This window comes from Athene cunicularia (genome assembly GCF_003259725.1).
Source record: "Athene cunicularia isolate RWA chromosome 5 unlocalized genomic scaffold, athCun1 chr5_part1, whole genome shotgun sequence".
NCBI lineage: Eukaryota > Metazoa > Chordata > Aves > Strigiformes > Strigidae > Athene > Athene cunicularia.
In genome coordinates, this window is record NW_020799101.1 from 23,496,111 (window position 1) to 23,514,804 (window position 18,694).

Genomic DNA, 18,694 nt, shown 5'->3' on the forward strand with positions numbered 1-18,694 from the left:
AAGCATGCAGACTGGAAGTGTATGAAGATACACACAGAGAGGACAGACAAACATGGGCTGCCTTTTCTTTTTATCAATCAAATGGAAAATTTGTTTTTAAACCAGGTGGATATTACAACCTAGAGTTCCTAAATAAATGAATAAAGCCAGTCAACAGTCAGCAGATGGATTAACTGTTTCAATAAAAAAAAAGCTCTTTGAAAAAGTGTTTTATACTTTGCTTGCACTAGTCATTGCTGCAGGTATTGATCTTTTACAGACAAACAGCCTCCATTAATACATACTTGTGTTAGCCTGGCAATTTCTTTTGGAAAGCTTGACCCTCAGTGTTACTCATCTGCATGAGGCACTGAGTAACAAGCAGTGTTTTCCATGATCTAATTCAACACATGTATACCATTCCCATTAGCTAGATTGCTGAAACCTATGTCTCTTTGTGCAGAAAATAAAATGTCATTATTTGACCAGATAGACAAAAACATAAGTTAAAGAACCTGTAAAGCTCTTCATATGACAGCAGTTTAAACCAGTGCCACATCTTGGGTAACCTAGAGTCTCTAACTGTGATGTTTTGATCTTGCATCATAGTGAAGAACAGTAACAAGATGGAGTTCACCTCAGATGCAAGACACAACATTGTGGGTTAACTCCTAATTCTGATATCTTATCTGCTCAAAGTTACACACTTAAACAGTCTAAGCCACAGTTTGACACACCAAGGTTATTTAATATTCCTAAGTATCAATTGCAGTATATTAATGTTGATTTCCTACATCTTAAGAGTAACAAACATATTCTGCGAATACATTGAAAGCCTAAATTTATTGAATGTGATGCTGGACTGATCAAAACATCTCTAAAGACTGAAGAATGAGGAAACACTTCAAAAAATTAAGAACAGATCTTAAATGGCAAAGACAATGAAACCAGTACATCCCAAATAGTACCATTACTTCTAATATTCCTACCTCTCTTTATAGGTGTTAGTACGGGCTAATATGCAGGGCAGACCTTCAAATTCACTTTTCTATAAAAGACATTCTAACATACATTTGAGGGCGTGGGGGTCTGTGTTGGTTTGGGTTTTTAACATTGTACAAGAAATGAAGCATATTAAAACTGAGCTTCTGCCCCCATAGCTTCCATTCATTTCTTATTCTGAGGAATCTTGATTCCTACAGTGTGAAGACCATCTATAAAAAAGCTACACCACAGCAGCTAAAAATTAAGGTGTATCATCATTTCCACTAGGAATTTAAATCTTTGCCTTGTTAAACAACACTAGTGAATGTACAAACATATCTCTAGATGTACAACATGCGTCTCTGCCACCTCTGCTTCTTCACCTTTCAGAAACAAGTTACAAGCCAGTTGCATCTGAATTGTAAAGCTTAATGACCCACTCCTGGGACAAAAATGAAAAAGCAAAAACATATTGTCACACCAAGCTTTCCTGAGTATTGATAACACTAAATTACACTAGCAAATAACCTATCACACTTACCAATAGTTAAATGGGGATGATCTAAAAAGAGCATCAAGTATAACTGAAGAGAACACTAGATATGCCATTTACCTAACTTAGAGGCACCGAAATATTCAAACACATGGAAATGCAAATTTTCCAGTGTGGATGCTTGAGTTGATTAACAGAAATGGAAAGACAAAATATATTTATTTTCATTTGCTACCATTTCCATGATGTAAATGTAGACCTCTTCTGTGGACTTCAATATTCCATATTTACATCAGTGAAAGACCGCAATTTGCTCAAAAAATAGAATAAAAAATAGCCATCTACTCAAGTAATAGAATTAGACTCCTGTCACAAAAAAAAAAAAAAAAAAAAAAAAAAAAAAAAAAAGATATTATACTCACTTTTTGAAGATCCTGGCTGAAGTCTTCTTGTGTTCCAGGAAGAATCCACATGACTTACCTTTCCGGACCAGTCTGAAACCCACATCCTCTGTAAGCATTTCTAAATAACCAGACAGGCCTGACACTAGGTGGCTGGATACTACACTGCCCACACAACCGCCACTCATATCAAACCCCTGTCTCTGCTCTGCATGGTTTCCAGCTGCCAGCTCCAAAAAGCAGCAAGGAATTCCCAATTACAGACACAGGAACCTGGCTTCCTGGCACTTCAAAGCCTGCTTTAAATCATTAGCAACAGCATAACAAGGGCACTGTGACATTCTGGAGCTGCAAAGCCCAGCACATTAGAAACAAAACCGACAGTATCAATAATCTGTTCAGAGATTTCCTGGACGTGTACTTAACTGCAACCCAACAGGATTCAAAGTAGCATTTCTTTTACACAACAGGTTTATAATGTGCTAGCTTAGCAAGTCTAAACTGAAAGACTGAAAGTGCAAAAATGGGAAACCGGGTATTCCAACTGACAAAAGCAAACCAGAACAAAAATGCAGCAAATTGGAGCCAAATCTTGTGGCTCTAATATGAAGTGATTTTTCTGGACCCAAAGGTGTCATTCTGGATTCTAAAACAACCCAAAACTAGATGTGGCATTACAGCCTATAAATCTGTGTCTGTACTACCCTTCTTATACAGCCCCTGTCAAAGCACAAATGCTGATAGACCTTTCCAAACTCTGTCTGGGAGAACTATGCTGGGAGAAAGGGGAGACCAATACAGATAACACCACATATGTTACAAATGACAGAAAAACAGGCTTTTTGGCCTTCAGAAGAAACAGACTGTCACTACATGTTAAACGGCTTGTTGTATTTACCATCAATTCAGCCATATCTCAAACTTCTAGGGGAAGGGTTGCAGATAGAGCAAGTGCTGTGGCACCAATATTGCATGGACCTTTCTGGTACCTCGATTAATGTCTACCACAGACACCCTCAATGAAAAGCAGCAGCTTATGCGATGCAGGTGCTCAGGGTAGACCGTAAGCCTTTTCTGGTCTAAAAATTTACACACACATTGAACCAAATTAATGAAACCTTCTGTTACACTTACTATAGCACTCATAACATGATCCTTTGTTCTCTGCCTCAGAGCAAGGAGGGAGAAGGGAACTAACTATTGCCTTAAATAATAGAAGTGGGGAGAGAGTAGAGCTGAATTGATCTGCTCCCTCCAGGCAGGAGCAAAGGCCACATCAGGATGAGCACAGAGGATGTCTGAAAGCTGATTATCTGCCCCCTGAAGAAAGACTTCAGGGTTTTGTTCAATTATTTTATCAGAGATCTTAATAGTAATTAGCTAAGAAGAACATCCAATCTTTTGAGATGAAGCAAGTCAATATGCCAAGAAGCACAATACTGTCACTGTATCTTTAACTGACCACCTGGTTTTAAATGAACATTCTGGCAAACAGTACCCAAATTTTCATATTAGCATACAGCTAGTAATTCAGTAGAAGACAATCAAGAATACTGTTCAGCAGTTTTACATGGATTCCATGTCTTTGTCACCAAGGTTTGAATGAAAACCTCAAAGTATAATTCAGTACAGAAAACATAGGCATTTTGTACCTATATATTACACACAATACACACAATTCATTCCTGCTTTTTCTAAACCAGGAATTCCATTAACATCAATTATGATAACTGATCTGGATTCCAACACATACCAAATTGCATATTTTCATTTTAATATGGAAAAAAATATAACTTGCTGTATGCTTCAAAGAAACTTTCCAGGAAACCAAGGTTGGCTTTGACACTGGGAAAGTTGTATTTCAATTGAAAGTAAAGCTAATCATGTGTTCTCTGTGCTCCCATCTATCAGAATTCACAGCTCACCAATCCAATGGAAAAGCCTACTTACGGTCATTACACTGGCTCCCAGAATATGAAGTCATGGAGCAATCACAGGTGAAACCTTCCCATTGCTGATTACAGATGCCCTGATTCGCACAGGAATCTTCCTGGCAGGTAGTGCTTGGTCCTAGAGAAAGGGATGTCAAGAAAAGGGTGAAACAAAGCTGAGAGAATCATTTTAGGCCCCGAAAAGCTCCAATTCATCATTACCATTACTGTTAGGATCCTCATGCAGAAGGAAAAAAGCACTAACCAAACAACTTTCCATTCTTGGACATGCAAGAAACTCAGGTAAAAAGAGCACAAAGACAACTGTACACTCCACGACAAAACAGCAAACTAACATAGAGCAAGAGGGAAAACAGCAACATATTCTCTCTTAGGCAGGCCCAACTTGTGTTCGGCGCTTGCTCAAAGAAATTTACTGTAAAATATGGTGTGATGCAAGGATAACAAACAATGCCACATTGTCATGCTTTCCTGGAAGTTTGATCCCCTTGTAGAAATGAGCCCATGAACAACGTCTCATCCTACACAAAGAACCGTAATATGTGGATTCAAACCGAAGCTTTGAAGCCTCAGATGGTTATAGCTTTGCTTGACAGGTTAAGGAAAAAAAAAAACAACAAAAACAAACCACACACCAAAAAAAAAAATCACACAAAGACTCTGATCAGTCATATTGCATATGTACCTATGGAAATATGTCAATAAAGTCCTCAGAAGAGATTGACATTAGTCCATGATACTTCTCTATTCCAGACTAGTTTACACTGCCTTTGGAGGAAGCAAAGAAGGAAGCAGCTACTACTAACAGAAGAGCCTTTCACTGCTCTTTGATTTGGAGCTAACAGCTTCAAACCTACTCAGATAAACCTTTCAAAGACACAACGCAAGCAACAGGTGAAAAAGTGATCTTAGATTAGATGGACTCAATGACAGCTAGTATGTCATCCACAAGGAGGTAGTTGCATTCTGAAACACCTGAGAGTAGACGTGAAGCTGCAAGCCATAGATTTTAAGACCATAAGTTTAGAAGTTACTTCCTGGGGAAGTATTTTATCTTCAGCATTTTAGACAAAGACATTGCTCCTATTGTGCAGTACTTCAAATAAAACGTACAACTATATTTGAAATACCTACTATTCTATATCCTGCACTTGTTGGAAAAGAAGAAGAAACAAAAGAAAGACAGTGAATAATAGAGGATCAACTGGCTAGGGTGCCTGAGATCAGTTTGTTAACCACTTCCAGTCTAGGACAACAGCATAAAAATAAAGCAACAACTGTTCTACCCATGCCAGCATCTTCTGTTACAGTCTTTGTTAGAAACAGTAATTCCATGAGGCTCATCCTAGCCTTCATCCTTACTTCTTCATCACATCGACACCACCATCTGTACTTTATAGATGAGATAGGACACACCAAAGTGGAGACAGAATTTTCAGATATTTTAACCCAAAATGAAACCTCTCAACCTCCATCTGACACCAGCCAGATTTCACTGAATCCCACAGTTATACACCATCTTTGATATTCAGATTGTGCATCTGGGCACTTCCACATTTACAAGCCTTTGTAGATCCCACATCTAACTGGAAGCCCCATGTCATGTGATGTTTCTTCCACCAATTCAAAGGCCAAACCAGGAATGGACCCTTATAGCTTTAGTGCAGAGTTCCTGCTCTTCCCACCAGAACATCTTTCCCCACTGTAAAAACAGAATGGGTGAATTTCAGTGGCTTTTTAGCTATCCAAGTTGCTTTACATCTCTCCTGCAATGAGATGGGACACATGATTATCAGTAGGCAGAGTTTAACTGAACATTAATACAGACCTGAGTTTTTCCATGATCTGTTATACTGTTAAAAAAAACAAAAGCCAAAAACCTCTAGGTAGAAGCATAAGTGTAGATAACAAAAGCAGACAAGAAGAATCCCTGAAAGAAAATTCACCTATTGAAAACAGGCATCAACAGCAGCCACATCAAGCAAACTATGCATTACCATACTTAAAGAAAGTTGAGCAGCATTTTTCAGTGCTTTTCTCCTGCCCTCCACCTCCTCTTTCTACCCACCTGACTCCCATTTGCAGCTGTTATGAATCCCAGTGGTCTCACTGGCACAGTGTGAAGTCAACAGATCATAGGCACATGTATGTAAACACCTCACTCCTGCCTTTATACTTACAGAAGACATGGATACAACTATATAGATACATATGCATCAGGTTGAGGTCTGATACTTGCTTCAGACTTACTCTGGCCCAGGAAAAGAAGGGATGGCATTTAACAATCTGCAATAGATTAGTAGTTGTCATTTTGCCTAAAATGTCTGAGTTATCTGAGGCTAAGGAATAAGAAGCTAATACCTTTCCGTACCTTACTATCCCATTATCTAACCTTTAACCCTAAATATGAATGCCAATACTCCTAGAGGTATAAACATGCAAGTTTATACATATATTTACAAAAGAAAGCAGTTGTTCTATGCAAACTCGCTTCAGCATCAACTCTAAATACCATTAAATAGAAGCAAAACCAAACAGAAGTTTCAATGACAGTATTTCTCCTCTCTCCCTACACTCTTCTGAAAACACCTTAATCAATAATTGCACTTGACAAGAAGCATCATTTAATAGGGCTATCCTTTGCCTAGGTGCCACAAGAGAAAGGACCAGTACCCTACTCAAGGAGTAAGACTGCAGGATGTCTAGAACCTGTGGCTTGAGGTACTCATAGTGAGAGACTCCAGAGAGCCAAAGGACTTTAATTTATGACTAGTAATGTGGTTTCTGAATTGTATTTTACAGAAAACAACTGTGAAGATAAAACCAGTACTTTCAAAGCAGCTGAAAAAGAAAAGAAAACCCCAATGATGAGAAATTTTGAAACCCTGAAAATACCATGAGGAAGCTCAAAGCCTGATCTACTGTCTTTAGTCAGTTGTGATGGCAGAACATAGAAGATGGGTATTACACTTTGCCTCACTCCTTAGTAATATGGGCCATTTGCATGGTAAAAGGATCTTTGTCTCAGAGTTCATCTACTCCCGCTGCTTACAATTCTTGCCTGATGTCATAATCCTCCATCTGTAGCAACAGAATTTTCTTCAGAGCATCTAACAGGGATGTCACAGGGGATTAGGATTTTGGATTAGGGAGCAAAGCAACAGAAGCACAGGAAGGCTTATAAAACATGAAGATTGTGATACCACACACATGCCCTTTAGTGCTAACAAATAAGAAAAGAGAAGACAACAAACGGTTTATATATATATACAGCAGTAGAACTGGTTCTAAATTATCAATGCCATCAGGGTTCAGGTCTATTTTTAATCTCGTTCCTTTGGCAACACTTACAGCAGTCAAAACATTTAAAAGCAAAGTTTTAGAACTAGTCTTCACATAATAATCAGAGAGTCTTTTGATAAGTCACACTATACTTTCAATTAATAAAATATGCATGCTAACTTTAAATTTTCTCCTGAAATTTCCAACACCCTAACAGCACTTGCCATTTCCATTGAGTGCATTTTTGTTCAAAGGCCTGGGGTTTTGTTGTCTGTTTGTAGCTGGGCTTGGTGCATTGTCTTCTTCATGCCACATGAACACTGGAAAGGGGAGTGAGTGGGCAGTAGATACAGCAGAAAAGTGGAGAAGTGCCCAATGCAGAAAAGCATCCCTGCTAGCAGAAGTGTAACTTGCTCTGTCTCCTCCGGTCCAGACTAAGTCTACTAACAGAGAAGGCTCCTTAGGAATATGAGATGGCAAAGCAAATTCATCAACAATGTCCATTTGATCTTTATTTCTGTATATCTGATTTTTACTGGAACAGCTCAGTATCTGAGGACTTGCTGGGTCTGAGATCTTGTTGGGTCTTCCTCCCTGGAAAGGAGTCCCATATTACACTTTTCTTCCAAGTTACCTAGCTAGATGTATCGTTTGTTTATTAGTTTAGCCATTAAGTATTTGAAGAAAATCACCTTAGAAGAGCACAAGTAGCCAGATCTCTTATCCATATGCTGCTTGAGAAAATTACTTTGTCTTCCTAAATCTTTCCTGTAATTTCAGCTGTATGGTAGGTTTCTCTTTGCCCTGAAACTAACAAAATTGAGTTCTATTGCTGCACATTGCTAAAACTGCCATGTTTCATCACACAGGTGGGCACATTTCACTGGCAAGAGAAGTCATTCCTGCTGTGTCATTTGAAAGCTCTTTGCAGAGAAAGTAATTCTAGGAATAAAAGACAGCATTGTGTTTATAATTCTTCCAAGTTACATGAGGAACCAGTTTCTTTAGGATTATAACACAACTGCCTCATGCCTTGATCATAACTAGCAATAAGCATTAAGCTAAGCAAACCATTCTTGGTCTTGCACGTGACACCTTTCTTCACACATCGAAAATTCACTCTTACTGAAAGGAATCTACTATCTGTGTTAACATTATTTTCTCAGGAAGATGCAGGTCTGCAACAGGCATGGTTCAATGGCACCATGGTGCATTTTCACTCTCCAATCCCTAAATGCTCTTTTTCCCTTGTAACTTCAAAGAGGTTAGAAAGAGACACACAAGACATTTTAACTGTCTTAGCAAAATAAGTTGATTCTTTTGTCCTGCAGTTCCTAAATTGCAAATGCCATCAAGCACTGAAATATCTCTACCACTACTAGCCAGAAACTATGGTGGGCAATTTATACCTATGATAAATCTACAATCTACTTCTGTCAGCATTCCTCTTTCATAACCATCAATAGTCTGCTTTTTTAAATTCAACATGCAGGCCCAGTACAGGTCAGAGAGGCATCAGGTCTTGGAAACCACATGCACTAGGCAGAATACAAAACTATTCCAGGACTCACTCTTAGTGAAGGTTAAGGAGGAAATGAAGTTAATCCATCTAATTTTTCCAATTTTAGGATAATTTAGAAAAAAATAATTTTCTTCTGAGTAAAAAAGTGATCAAAATTGAGACTGAATCTCATGGAACCATCACTTCACTGGACAGACCATATCTCATATGCTGTAACTGTCAAATACCAACTGGCACATTGACACCTACTTCGCACAAACATAAGAAACTAAAGTATATTCAAGATTCAGCACGATTCAAAAAGTTAGATCCTGTATTTTGAGTAATAGGTGATAGAAAGCAGGAATATCACAGAGTAACTTTAAGTGAGCAAACTACAACCAAAAAACCAAAAGGGATTTTCAAGGACTGCAATACCAGCTCTTCAATCTCTCTCATTTTCAGATTTTGTTAAGAACTCATCATCACCTAAATATGGTTAGACATCTAGCAGGTTCCATATTTAAGGCTACCCATTGTTAGAAATAACTCAAAAGCCAGCATTCTGTAGTCCTCTAAAAATACAGATGTTTATTCCACTGCCTCAGCAGAATCTGAACTCTTCATTCACCTGATGTCAATTATAACGCTGAGTCCTTCTGTTCCAAATATGTGGCTGGCTTAAAAATTTCAGGGAGTAAGACTAGTTAAACTAATAAATATGCAATCTCCCACAGAAAGCACATTTACCTCAAGGTGACAGGAGACGGGAATCAGCAGCAATGGCAATAAACAGAGGATGGATCTACAACATGGTGGCGTTTCTCTCCCCTCCATGAAACCTGGCATGTACCTATCTTCCTCTCTTTCGTCATCTTGCCACTCTCCATCTCTAAGCAACCTAAATGGTCTTAAGATCTCTAAGCAACCTAAAAGGTCTTGAGCAATGTGCTCATACACGTGCTGGTGAGGGAAGAACACAAAACCAAAAAAATACCCCACAAAAAAACCAAACACCCAACCATACAACAAAAAGTCAAGTGCACACAAGGGAGTATGCCTGGATCTGAGATGCAACAAGGGACAGGGAGATGCAGATGAAGTAGAGGGAATAAACAGTATTCAGACATGCAGACACAGAAACTAAAAACAGAAATGAAAAACTGAAAGGACTGTGTGTGAAAAAGAAAAATACAGTCAATTAGCAAAACAGCCTTCTCCACTGCAAATCACACAGTACAAAAGTACCAGGCCTCATGGCCTATTCTAAAATAGCCAAACCTATTTAGCAAAGGTTGGTTTCCTGAAAAGCCAATAATCCACATTAGGTACTCAAGACAAACATTTCCCCTTAGGCCTCAATGATTATCAGGTGTTTTCATCTGAAGGGCAAATACTCCTATAGGGTTAAGACCTCTGTAATAATATGAGCTTGACCTGGAATAATCTGCACAGCTGTGACAAGCCTTTAGGTTCTGAAGACTCTGGAAAACTCAAAACAACAAACAAATCTGTTTGTTTCAGAACCTCCTCTTCACGTTGCATCCACTTCAATGGATATCAAAAATCGCGAAGGAACTACTGGACATCTATTCTGAATTCCAATGGACACAAAAGTGACCAGAGAGAATAACAGTGGCTGCAGCCAGAGACACACAATACTTCCTGATGTCTAATCAAGTCCCAAATCCCCTGCCACAGTTTTAATAGATGGCACAGAACACCTTAATCCTAAAGCTATTTACTCCCCAGTGTACTTCCAGGATGCTTTTTCTTCTCACACCTGTCCCAGCCCATGTATTCTTCCTAGTCTTTCAAATATCATTCTTTACCCCTCTCATTTATATAAACTTCAGAAATCCCCTAGAGGCAGTATCTGACACTCTCTAAATAACTAACCTCTGTAAAACAGAGTACTTCAACTTTTTACAGTTGGGCATAGGCCAGAGATGCCAACAAAACATGGTCACAGGTGATGCTCCACATGCATAGAGCACAATATATCACACTAACTTCTGTCTACCTCTAGGCTGTCAAATCTTTCAGATTCAATGTTTCATACACATCCAATGGCTAAAATTATCTCAGACTGTCAGTATCTCTACCTGCTGGGTAAGAGGGTGCCTTCTAATATGCTTCTGTCTATTAACTACTGCTACAGTGATAGAGTGCTTACCCATTAAAATTTCCTTGGTTCCTCCAAATATATTTTCATCCTTTTCTACTGAGCTGTAGAATGCCAAACCATACCTAAAACCACAGATAATATTATGAAGCAAAGGTAATTGCTACCTGCCTACACCTGGAATATGGAACAGGACTGTTTTGAATATAGCATTAGATCAGGTCAGCAACATTACCAGGTCGTCATGGTTAACATGGTGAATAGAAAAGGGGTTTATGAAGTGCAAGATCAAAGTCACAAAAACTTCATTCCAATGATATGTAAAATGTTGGGAAGTCCTGCCACTATCTCAGAGTATAAAATAAGAATACTATGTGTTTTCTGCCACAACAAAACTTCAGACTAAACCTGTGGTTTAGACCTAAAATTTCAAGATGATTAAGCTGATACCATAACAGATACCATCTGTGGCTACAGGACTGTTAAACAGAGACACATTGTTCAATGTGTCTGACTTCCCCTTACACCCAAGACCATTTTTTCCTTTTCAATTAAAAAGGAGGAGCATTTTCTTAAACTTCCACAACATTCAGGTATAAATTAATTTGTACTCTATCTTGCAGTTGCTCTAGATGAGTTGGGAAGTATACTTTACATGAGAGTAATCACTATCATGTTTAAAAGGATAGACTTTCAGCACCAAGGAAAACATCTCTCTGGTACTAGCATCAAAGTCCTATCAATTGCTAATAAGCAGGTTTCCCTCACTTATGCCCCGAGGAAACAGGGTATTTGTATGTAATTGTACCATTAATCCTTCCTTCATTATATGCCTCCTAAGAATAACATTCAACAAACTGGTTTTCTGTCAGCACACTTTATCCCATCATCTCAGTAATTCAAGTGGCACATTCTCAAACACTATCTGGCCTCTCTGAGCCCTCTTCCTTGGTTTCTCCGTTTTCCCCCCCTTTTCTACTGAAGCTACTCTCAGCCTCTTAACGGCTTTCACTTGAGTATCTTCAGCATTTTAACACCATCCACACAGTCCTCAACCTTCTGGCAACCCCAAACATCACTGATTTGATTCCTTCTTACTTATCAGGCAATAGTAATAAAATTTGTCAGTAAAAATTTCACATGAGGACCAACATCATGAAAGAGCCTTATCTGCTTTACAAAAAATAAGAGACTATCCAGTAAAAAGGTCTAAAAAAGACCTATAAGAGGTACAAAAATTAGCAGATACAAAAGGCTCAGACATGACCACTCATATGTTTGATCAATTATGAATTGTAAAATACCATCTAACTGTTAAGGTAATTTGTAGTTAATAGATTTTTTTTTTTAACTAAAATTCCAGAAAGATATTTCTGTGGAGGTTTTTTTTCAAGGTTTAAGTTAAAAAAAACTAATCTCCTAGTCTCAACTCCTTAAAATCAGTGCTGAAGAATCCAAATCAGCTTTTTGTTTTGTAAAGATCTGAGGGCCTTCTATGTCTTTATACACAGCACCTATTTGCCTAAGCAATTATTAGACATTTCAGGAAATCTATCCAGGCTCTTATGGATATTCAGAGATTGATACAGTCAAACCCCCTAGGGTCAACAAAAACACCTCCACTGTTTGCCATGTCCTTCCTCAATCCAGATATCCTCTCCAGGGGGCTCGGGTTTGTCATTCTGTTCCTGTCTCAGAGGTGTGACTGCATCCATTAAAAGGCACCAAATGTTACATAAAAGCATCTTTCAGTTCAAACCAGTAATGGGAAGAAAAACCTTCTCTACCTTGCAGGTCAGCTTTGGTCAACTCAACTTTGTTAGCAAAAAATAAAAAACAAAAATAAACAAAAAGCAAAACCAATAAACAACATGTTCATATAAAGGCAGATAAATCAGGGTCACATCACTTCAAATAATAACAAATGGTATAATCATCACAGCCAACATGCAGAATCAATACATGCAACAAGGACACAGAGGGACACAGCTACCTTAACTCAACAAAGCAACAGATAACAACACCACATGTAAGAGAGAGGAAATGCATTTCATTCACACAAACACAAGGTTACAGAACTTACAGATAGTAGATAGAGAAGTAAAAAATATAATTCTTAACGTTAAAAAAACTTAACATTCTTAAATCTCTCAGCATTTACTGTTAATTTAAGAAAGATTTTGTCTTATTTGAGAAATACTTAGAATACATTTAAGTAAAAAAATCTATTTGACTTTCAGCACATTAGGCAAAAATATTTTTCTTTTGTTTCTACATTCAAGCTCCAGATCTGAACTTAAATCTTCTGTCTCCCATAAAAGCATACACTGCCTGGGTTTTTGTCCAAAGTGGATTTATTGCCAGGAACCATAGGGGACTGATAACTCTGAAAGATAACAACCTCTGTTTATCCCAAGAACTGAATTTGACACTGGATGTAAACAGACAGTAAAACCTTGCCCCCTCACAAGCTGTTGCCTGCTCATGGAATTCAACATATCCTTAAGAAAACTTTCATCAACAGGCAAAGAGACATCTCAGGCATTAGACCCATATAATCTTTATCAATCTTATCAGAGCAATCTACAGAAATAACAGTAGTACAAGACCACTCTTTCACCTAGGTGGGAATGATCTTGTCATCTGTGGTCAAATCAGAATCCACATGGCAAAAGAGAATCATGAATCTACCAAGTCTGACTGACCAAAGAGCCAAGTACACTTAATGAAAATTGCAGAGCACTAAGAAGCAAAACAATACCACTGATGGTCTTCCATTTAAGCACAGGATTTTTATTTTATTTTTTTTTTTTTTTAATGGAGTCCAGTTCACGAGGAAACCACATAGATTTCTGATGTGTTAGACCTTGATTCTAAGTTTTCTCTTTCAGCATGGAAAAAGCAGACAACAAAGATGAGAGTACAGGCAGCAGCACCTGAAATCCTTGCCACTGAAGTTTACATAATTCTATTGTCAGCACAATGGGAACAGCAAAACACCAAATCACTGACCTCATTGCTCAAAGGATGGGTATTTACGAAGTGCATACTCACCTTCAAAACCTTCTGTTCTTAAAAAATTCTAATATCACAGCTGATACTGAAGAGAGATTGGTAGTTCTCCCTTTCTCCTTTTACATTTATAACCCAATAAATTCAAACTGGCACATACAGATGCCATTTCCTGTGGTTCATAGGAAGTTTTATGTTTTGAATCTTTACTATTGTTTTACAGCCCTCAAGATGGTAATCACCTTCCCTTTTGAGCTAGTCAGATTTTTCTACCAACTTCTGGAACTGGTCTCCTACACAGAGCCATAAAATCTCCAGAGTTCTTTAAACAAAATGCAAAAGAAAAGGGGGAGGAGTGGAAGAGGAGGAGGATGCATTTCTCCATGTATCATCTTCAACATGTATTCTAACAAAGTAATTTCTGCGTAAGAAAAAGCACTTTTCCTAATTGCCCTGCTTCTCATCATCTTTTTAGCTGAAGTGGAGCAAAGCTTATATTTGTTCCATAAGTCCAGTAGCACTGTGACAATGGAACTCAAAAGCATAAAGAACAGGAGAGCTGTCAAACCATCACAGAGTAAATTAACATGCCTCTCCTCAGTCGACAACTTTAGATTCCACAGAGAAAGGGAAGTATCTCCAGATTTGAAGTTTCACTACTGTGCAGATGAAGGGTGAAATCTTTTCTGACATTATCCTGCTGTGAGATTTTAAGCATGAGATTAAATTTTCTTTTTTTTCCACAAACTGCTTAGTATGCAAAACACACTTCTGATTATCAAGCCTGTACGTGTCATTCATGCTTTTCACGCACCAGTGAATTCCAAAGGTTAACTACACTATTTCAAGGAAAATAACATAAAATTATGATTTTACTGCAGAATCCGGAAGAAGATTAAATTAGGACAAAAAACCCTCCCAAAACATCTGGAACAGTGTCAGCCAGTTTAATAATAATCACTCCCCTTTGTGAGAAGCTGTTATGAGGAGTGGAACAGGTAAGGAAAGGTGAAGAAGAGAGGAAGGAGCCATATCTCTAAAACACATAGAAAACTGCCTTGTAAAAGAAATACCACCACCATTGTTAAAGTTTGTTTGGCTCAGGACAGGATGGGGAGAACACGAGCATTTAGAACATGCCGCTGAACTTCTGATAGCTCTAGTGCCCACAGTACGCAGCATAAGGATGTCCAAATAAAGGAAAGAAAAACACAGAACATACAGCAAATTAATAAAGAGGTGAAAAAACACCTCAAATGCAGGAAATACTCCAATATTTAAGGCAACATCTTTAAACTCCACAAAAGGTTAAACACCTGCTTAACTTCTTCCAGGACCAATGAGGAAAAAGCAGTGCATCACTCAGTCTTGACTTCTGTAGATTGAATAAACCAATCCTTTCACCTAGTAGTAAGTCCAGGAATTAAGTGCTCAGCAAAAATATTTGATTGGAGAAGTCTAGAATCAAGGAAGAACTAAAGTTTAAATTGGTTTACTTTCAAGGAGGGAAAGAAGATCACCTGGAACAACAACTTCAAAGTGCAAGAATTGAATTTCATACTCTCATCACAAACAGAATAGCATGTGCCTATTTCATGGGCAGGCAGAGCAAGGCCCAAAGTAGGTGGCAGACTCGTCTGCAAGATTCCAGTAGAAGTGGGCCCCCAACATGAAGTCCTTTCTGAGAAATTACTCTGTCTCCTCAGAGTGTTCGGTAGCCTGATGCAATGCTGACACAACGACTGTTTAAGTCTTAACCACTTCCCTACCTTTTGTACCTTTTCTCTCAGACCCTCTCACACCAACCCCTTTTTTTCTGGTGGTTGTACAGAGAAGGTGTCTCTTGTTACATAAATGATGGTGATGAAAACTGCAGCTAGCATGAGAGCTAAAGATACTCTGTGGAAAATTAATAAATACATTGGTATAATGTCATTATCCTGAAACTTCATTCTTCTCACAATTATCTGTAGCACATCAACCCAGAACAGATTTTACACACCAGAGAGGAAGAACATTACTGCCTTTGCCAACTACCTTCCAGGAAAACACAAGCTACACCTACAGATCTGACCAGACCTTCAAGATCAATGAAGAGTTGCCTATTGTTCCCAAAAAATCAGAAATGCAGCAATTGCAGAAGAGCAATAAAAATAAATCAGACCATCACATGCAAAAAGAAGGGGCACATGGTTTGGAGCTTCAACATCATGGACACATTTGACATTTCAGACATTCCTGGGTTCTCTTCTTCCAGATAATCACCCACAAAATCCTTTGCCAAAAGCGATGGTCCTACAGGACGCATCAAAACACAGAACAGGTCAGTGTGGCAGCCTTATCGAGCACACTGGTGACTGAGCAGCAGACTTCAAAAGCTGAAACTTAAGTTTCTGACACTTCACCTAAAGCAGGATAATAAGGTTACTTAGCTGTGCTATCCTAAACAAATCTCACCATAGATAAAGGAATTATAGGAATGAAACCGATAAAATAATAGATAAGTGATAGTTTTTGCCTTACTTGAACTGCCTTTTTGTTTTTTAGCACTACTATATACTTTTAAACACCAGCCACTTTCAGTCTCAATGAAGGATGCCTACATTTCAGTTAATAATTCCTATATATGGCTTAAGAATGCTTTGGGATTCTCCAGGTCCTAAAGAAAAAGCTCTCTCATAATTATATTAAAAGTGCTTCCTGCTCTAATAGGAGCACTGCCTTACCCATCACTGGAACTCACCTAGTTGTATAATGTGGTAGGTTTGTGCTTTGGTGCACAGCAAGGGTTAATTATGATTGAGCACATAAGAGGAACAATGTGGCCAAGGAAGTTCAATGGCTTGCTCAAAATGAATAAAAGGAGGTGGCAGTAGAACCAAGACAATAAAAACATTATTTTCCTATTAAAACTTGTGAATCTTAATTGATGATATGAAATAGGGTAGTGAAATGCATTAAAGAGATAACAAATGCAAACAGGATGCAATGATGTCACCCATTTGTCATGGTATTGGTCTGTCTTAGTTGGGACAGTGCTGTCTGCTGACCTACATCTCACATTCTACTATTCTCCAGGCTTCCTTCCTCCACACATCCTTTGATTGTGTCCTGAGATCAAACTGACAGTTTCAGAGAAAACATCTGCCACCTTGTAATCTCCTCTGCTTCTGAAAGCAAAGCTGCAACAAGAGCATTAGCAGAAATCTCTCTCACACCACATTTGGAAGGCGAGATTCCTATGTGGGGATGTAATGACATTTCTTTAAGCGTGCATGTTCTCATCATGTACATGGTCCCACTGCCTTTCACGATGAAATAAGGACATCTCCTGGAAATCAACATACAGCACAACTATTCACCCAAAAAGCCTGCGATTTATTACAAACACATTTAAACATCATGAGACAGCAAGAACTGATTAGGACTTCAGCCCTTAAAATGTTGTTAAGACTGCACCCAACTGAACAAGGACCATTCAGGAAGATTACATGGGCACTGCTTTGCAAGATCAGGTTCTTCTAAAGGCAGAATGAGGGCCATCATTGACCTTTCCACCCATTTTTTTAGGTTTTAGGGTTGTTTTAGGTCTCCAATTTTGAATCTTGTTTGAAGGGCTTTAGAAGAGACGGGGAACTCACATTCCTGACATCTCTAAGTGTGAACCAATCTCCACATTGAGGCAGTGGTTGTCCCAGTACTGGACTAGCACACAAAGTGCATTGCACATTATATGTTTGGGGAGCAGCACTGACATTACAAACCTCAGTAATAGGACACTAAATAAAATAACTACACTACACTGGGTACAGGAGAAGGAAACACCATAGCTCTAATAACAGTGCAGAGTCTTCTGAGAATGCATCATGACTGTTTCTGAGCCACATACTGAACAGGTTAGTGTAACGTGAGGTCCTCTGAAGAGCTAGTAGAGATAACGGGAAGGCTATATAACCAACAGATTAAGCTAATTTTAAACAGAAAAATTACCAAAAGTCACCAATATTAAAGTTTTCAGTGGACCATGGATAATCAGAAAATATATTAAAAAAAAAAATAAATATTTCCTTTGAACTTTGTAAACAACACAGAAAAGGTGCATCTTTGGCATTTTGGCTCTGCCACAAATGGGCAAAGCCACAAATTCCGCTACATTATGCTCATTTCCACGAGGAACATGGTTAACAGACACTATGAAGTACAGCAGAAGGACAGAAAGGTTTTCCAGACAGCAGAGACAATGTCCCCAGTGCTTTCATCACAGGCCCACCTCCACAAAAAGGAACTCCTGTTTCTTCTACCTTCCATTTCCCCTGCCTCTGCTTGGACTTCAAAATACTTCCATGGGTCCCAAAAAAGGGTGCTCTGAAGCACAAGAGAATTGAAGGCTCATAACCTCTTTCAAAGTATTCTAGGAGGACTGTAATGTTAATAAACCACTGTGAGAAAAGTACTAGTAAATAGTACTCCACCCTGGTACCATCCTTTCCACTACTGGAGCTAGCACCTCATAGGGGATGGAGTAAGCAAGAGAACAGCAGCTAAACCACTTACATAGCTAGATATCCTGAAGCTGCATTTGGAAGACAGAGGTGTAGTGAAGGATGTCATGATGAAAGCAAAGTCATGAAATGGACAGTAAGGTGGACTAGCAGATGCTCAGGGACAGCAACGAAGTAAGTGGGGAGTGCTTGAGAGAGGAACTTCTCCGAAATCAATTATACCTTCGCATCCACGCTCAATCTGCCCACTGCGGTGCAGAGCATCATTGATTAGATCAGGCAGACGCCCATTCAAATCTACAGATGCTAGACAGCCCTGAAATCCATCACGTGAGGCCACTAGCTTCGGGAGGTTGCTATACATGCCTTGAGCTAGGCCAGCAATGTAGAGATCACCTAGAGGATAAAGGGATAAACATACAAGAATGAGGAATTACATACCTTTTAGAGTATCTTCCCACCC

The 18,694-nt window shown here is 38.7% G+C and overlaps 1 protein-coding gene across 24 annotated transcripts in view; it reads right to left on the reverse strand.

The window, feature by feature from the left end:
- Positions 1 to 18,694, reverse strand: part of NRXN3 (neurexin 3) — a 991,793-nt gene that overhangs the window by 537,460 nt on the left and 435,639 nt on the right. For 16 of the 24 annotated variants that reach the window (XM_026849892.1, XM_026849889.1, XM_026849878.1 and 13 more), the window contains 3 exons: positions 18,454 to 18,627; positions 12,505 to 12,531; positions 3,808 to 3,927 (listed from right to left, as the gene is read on the reverse strand). In XM_026849892.1, coding sequence (XP_026705693.1) covers positions 3,808 to 3,927; positions 12,505 to 12,531; positions 18,454 to 18,627 — 321 coding nt within the window. The remainder of the gene's footprint in view (positions 1 to 3,807; positions 3,928 to 12,504; positions 12,532 to 18,453; positions 18,628 to 18,694) is intronic. The other 8 variants (XM_026849874.1, XM_026849888.1, XM_026849886.1 and 5 more) reach the window with 1 other exon arrangement.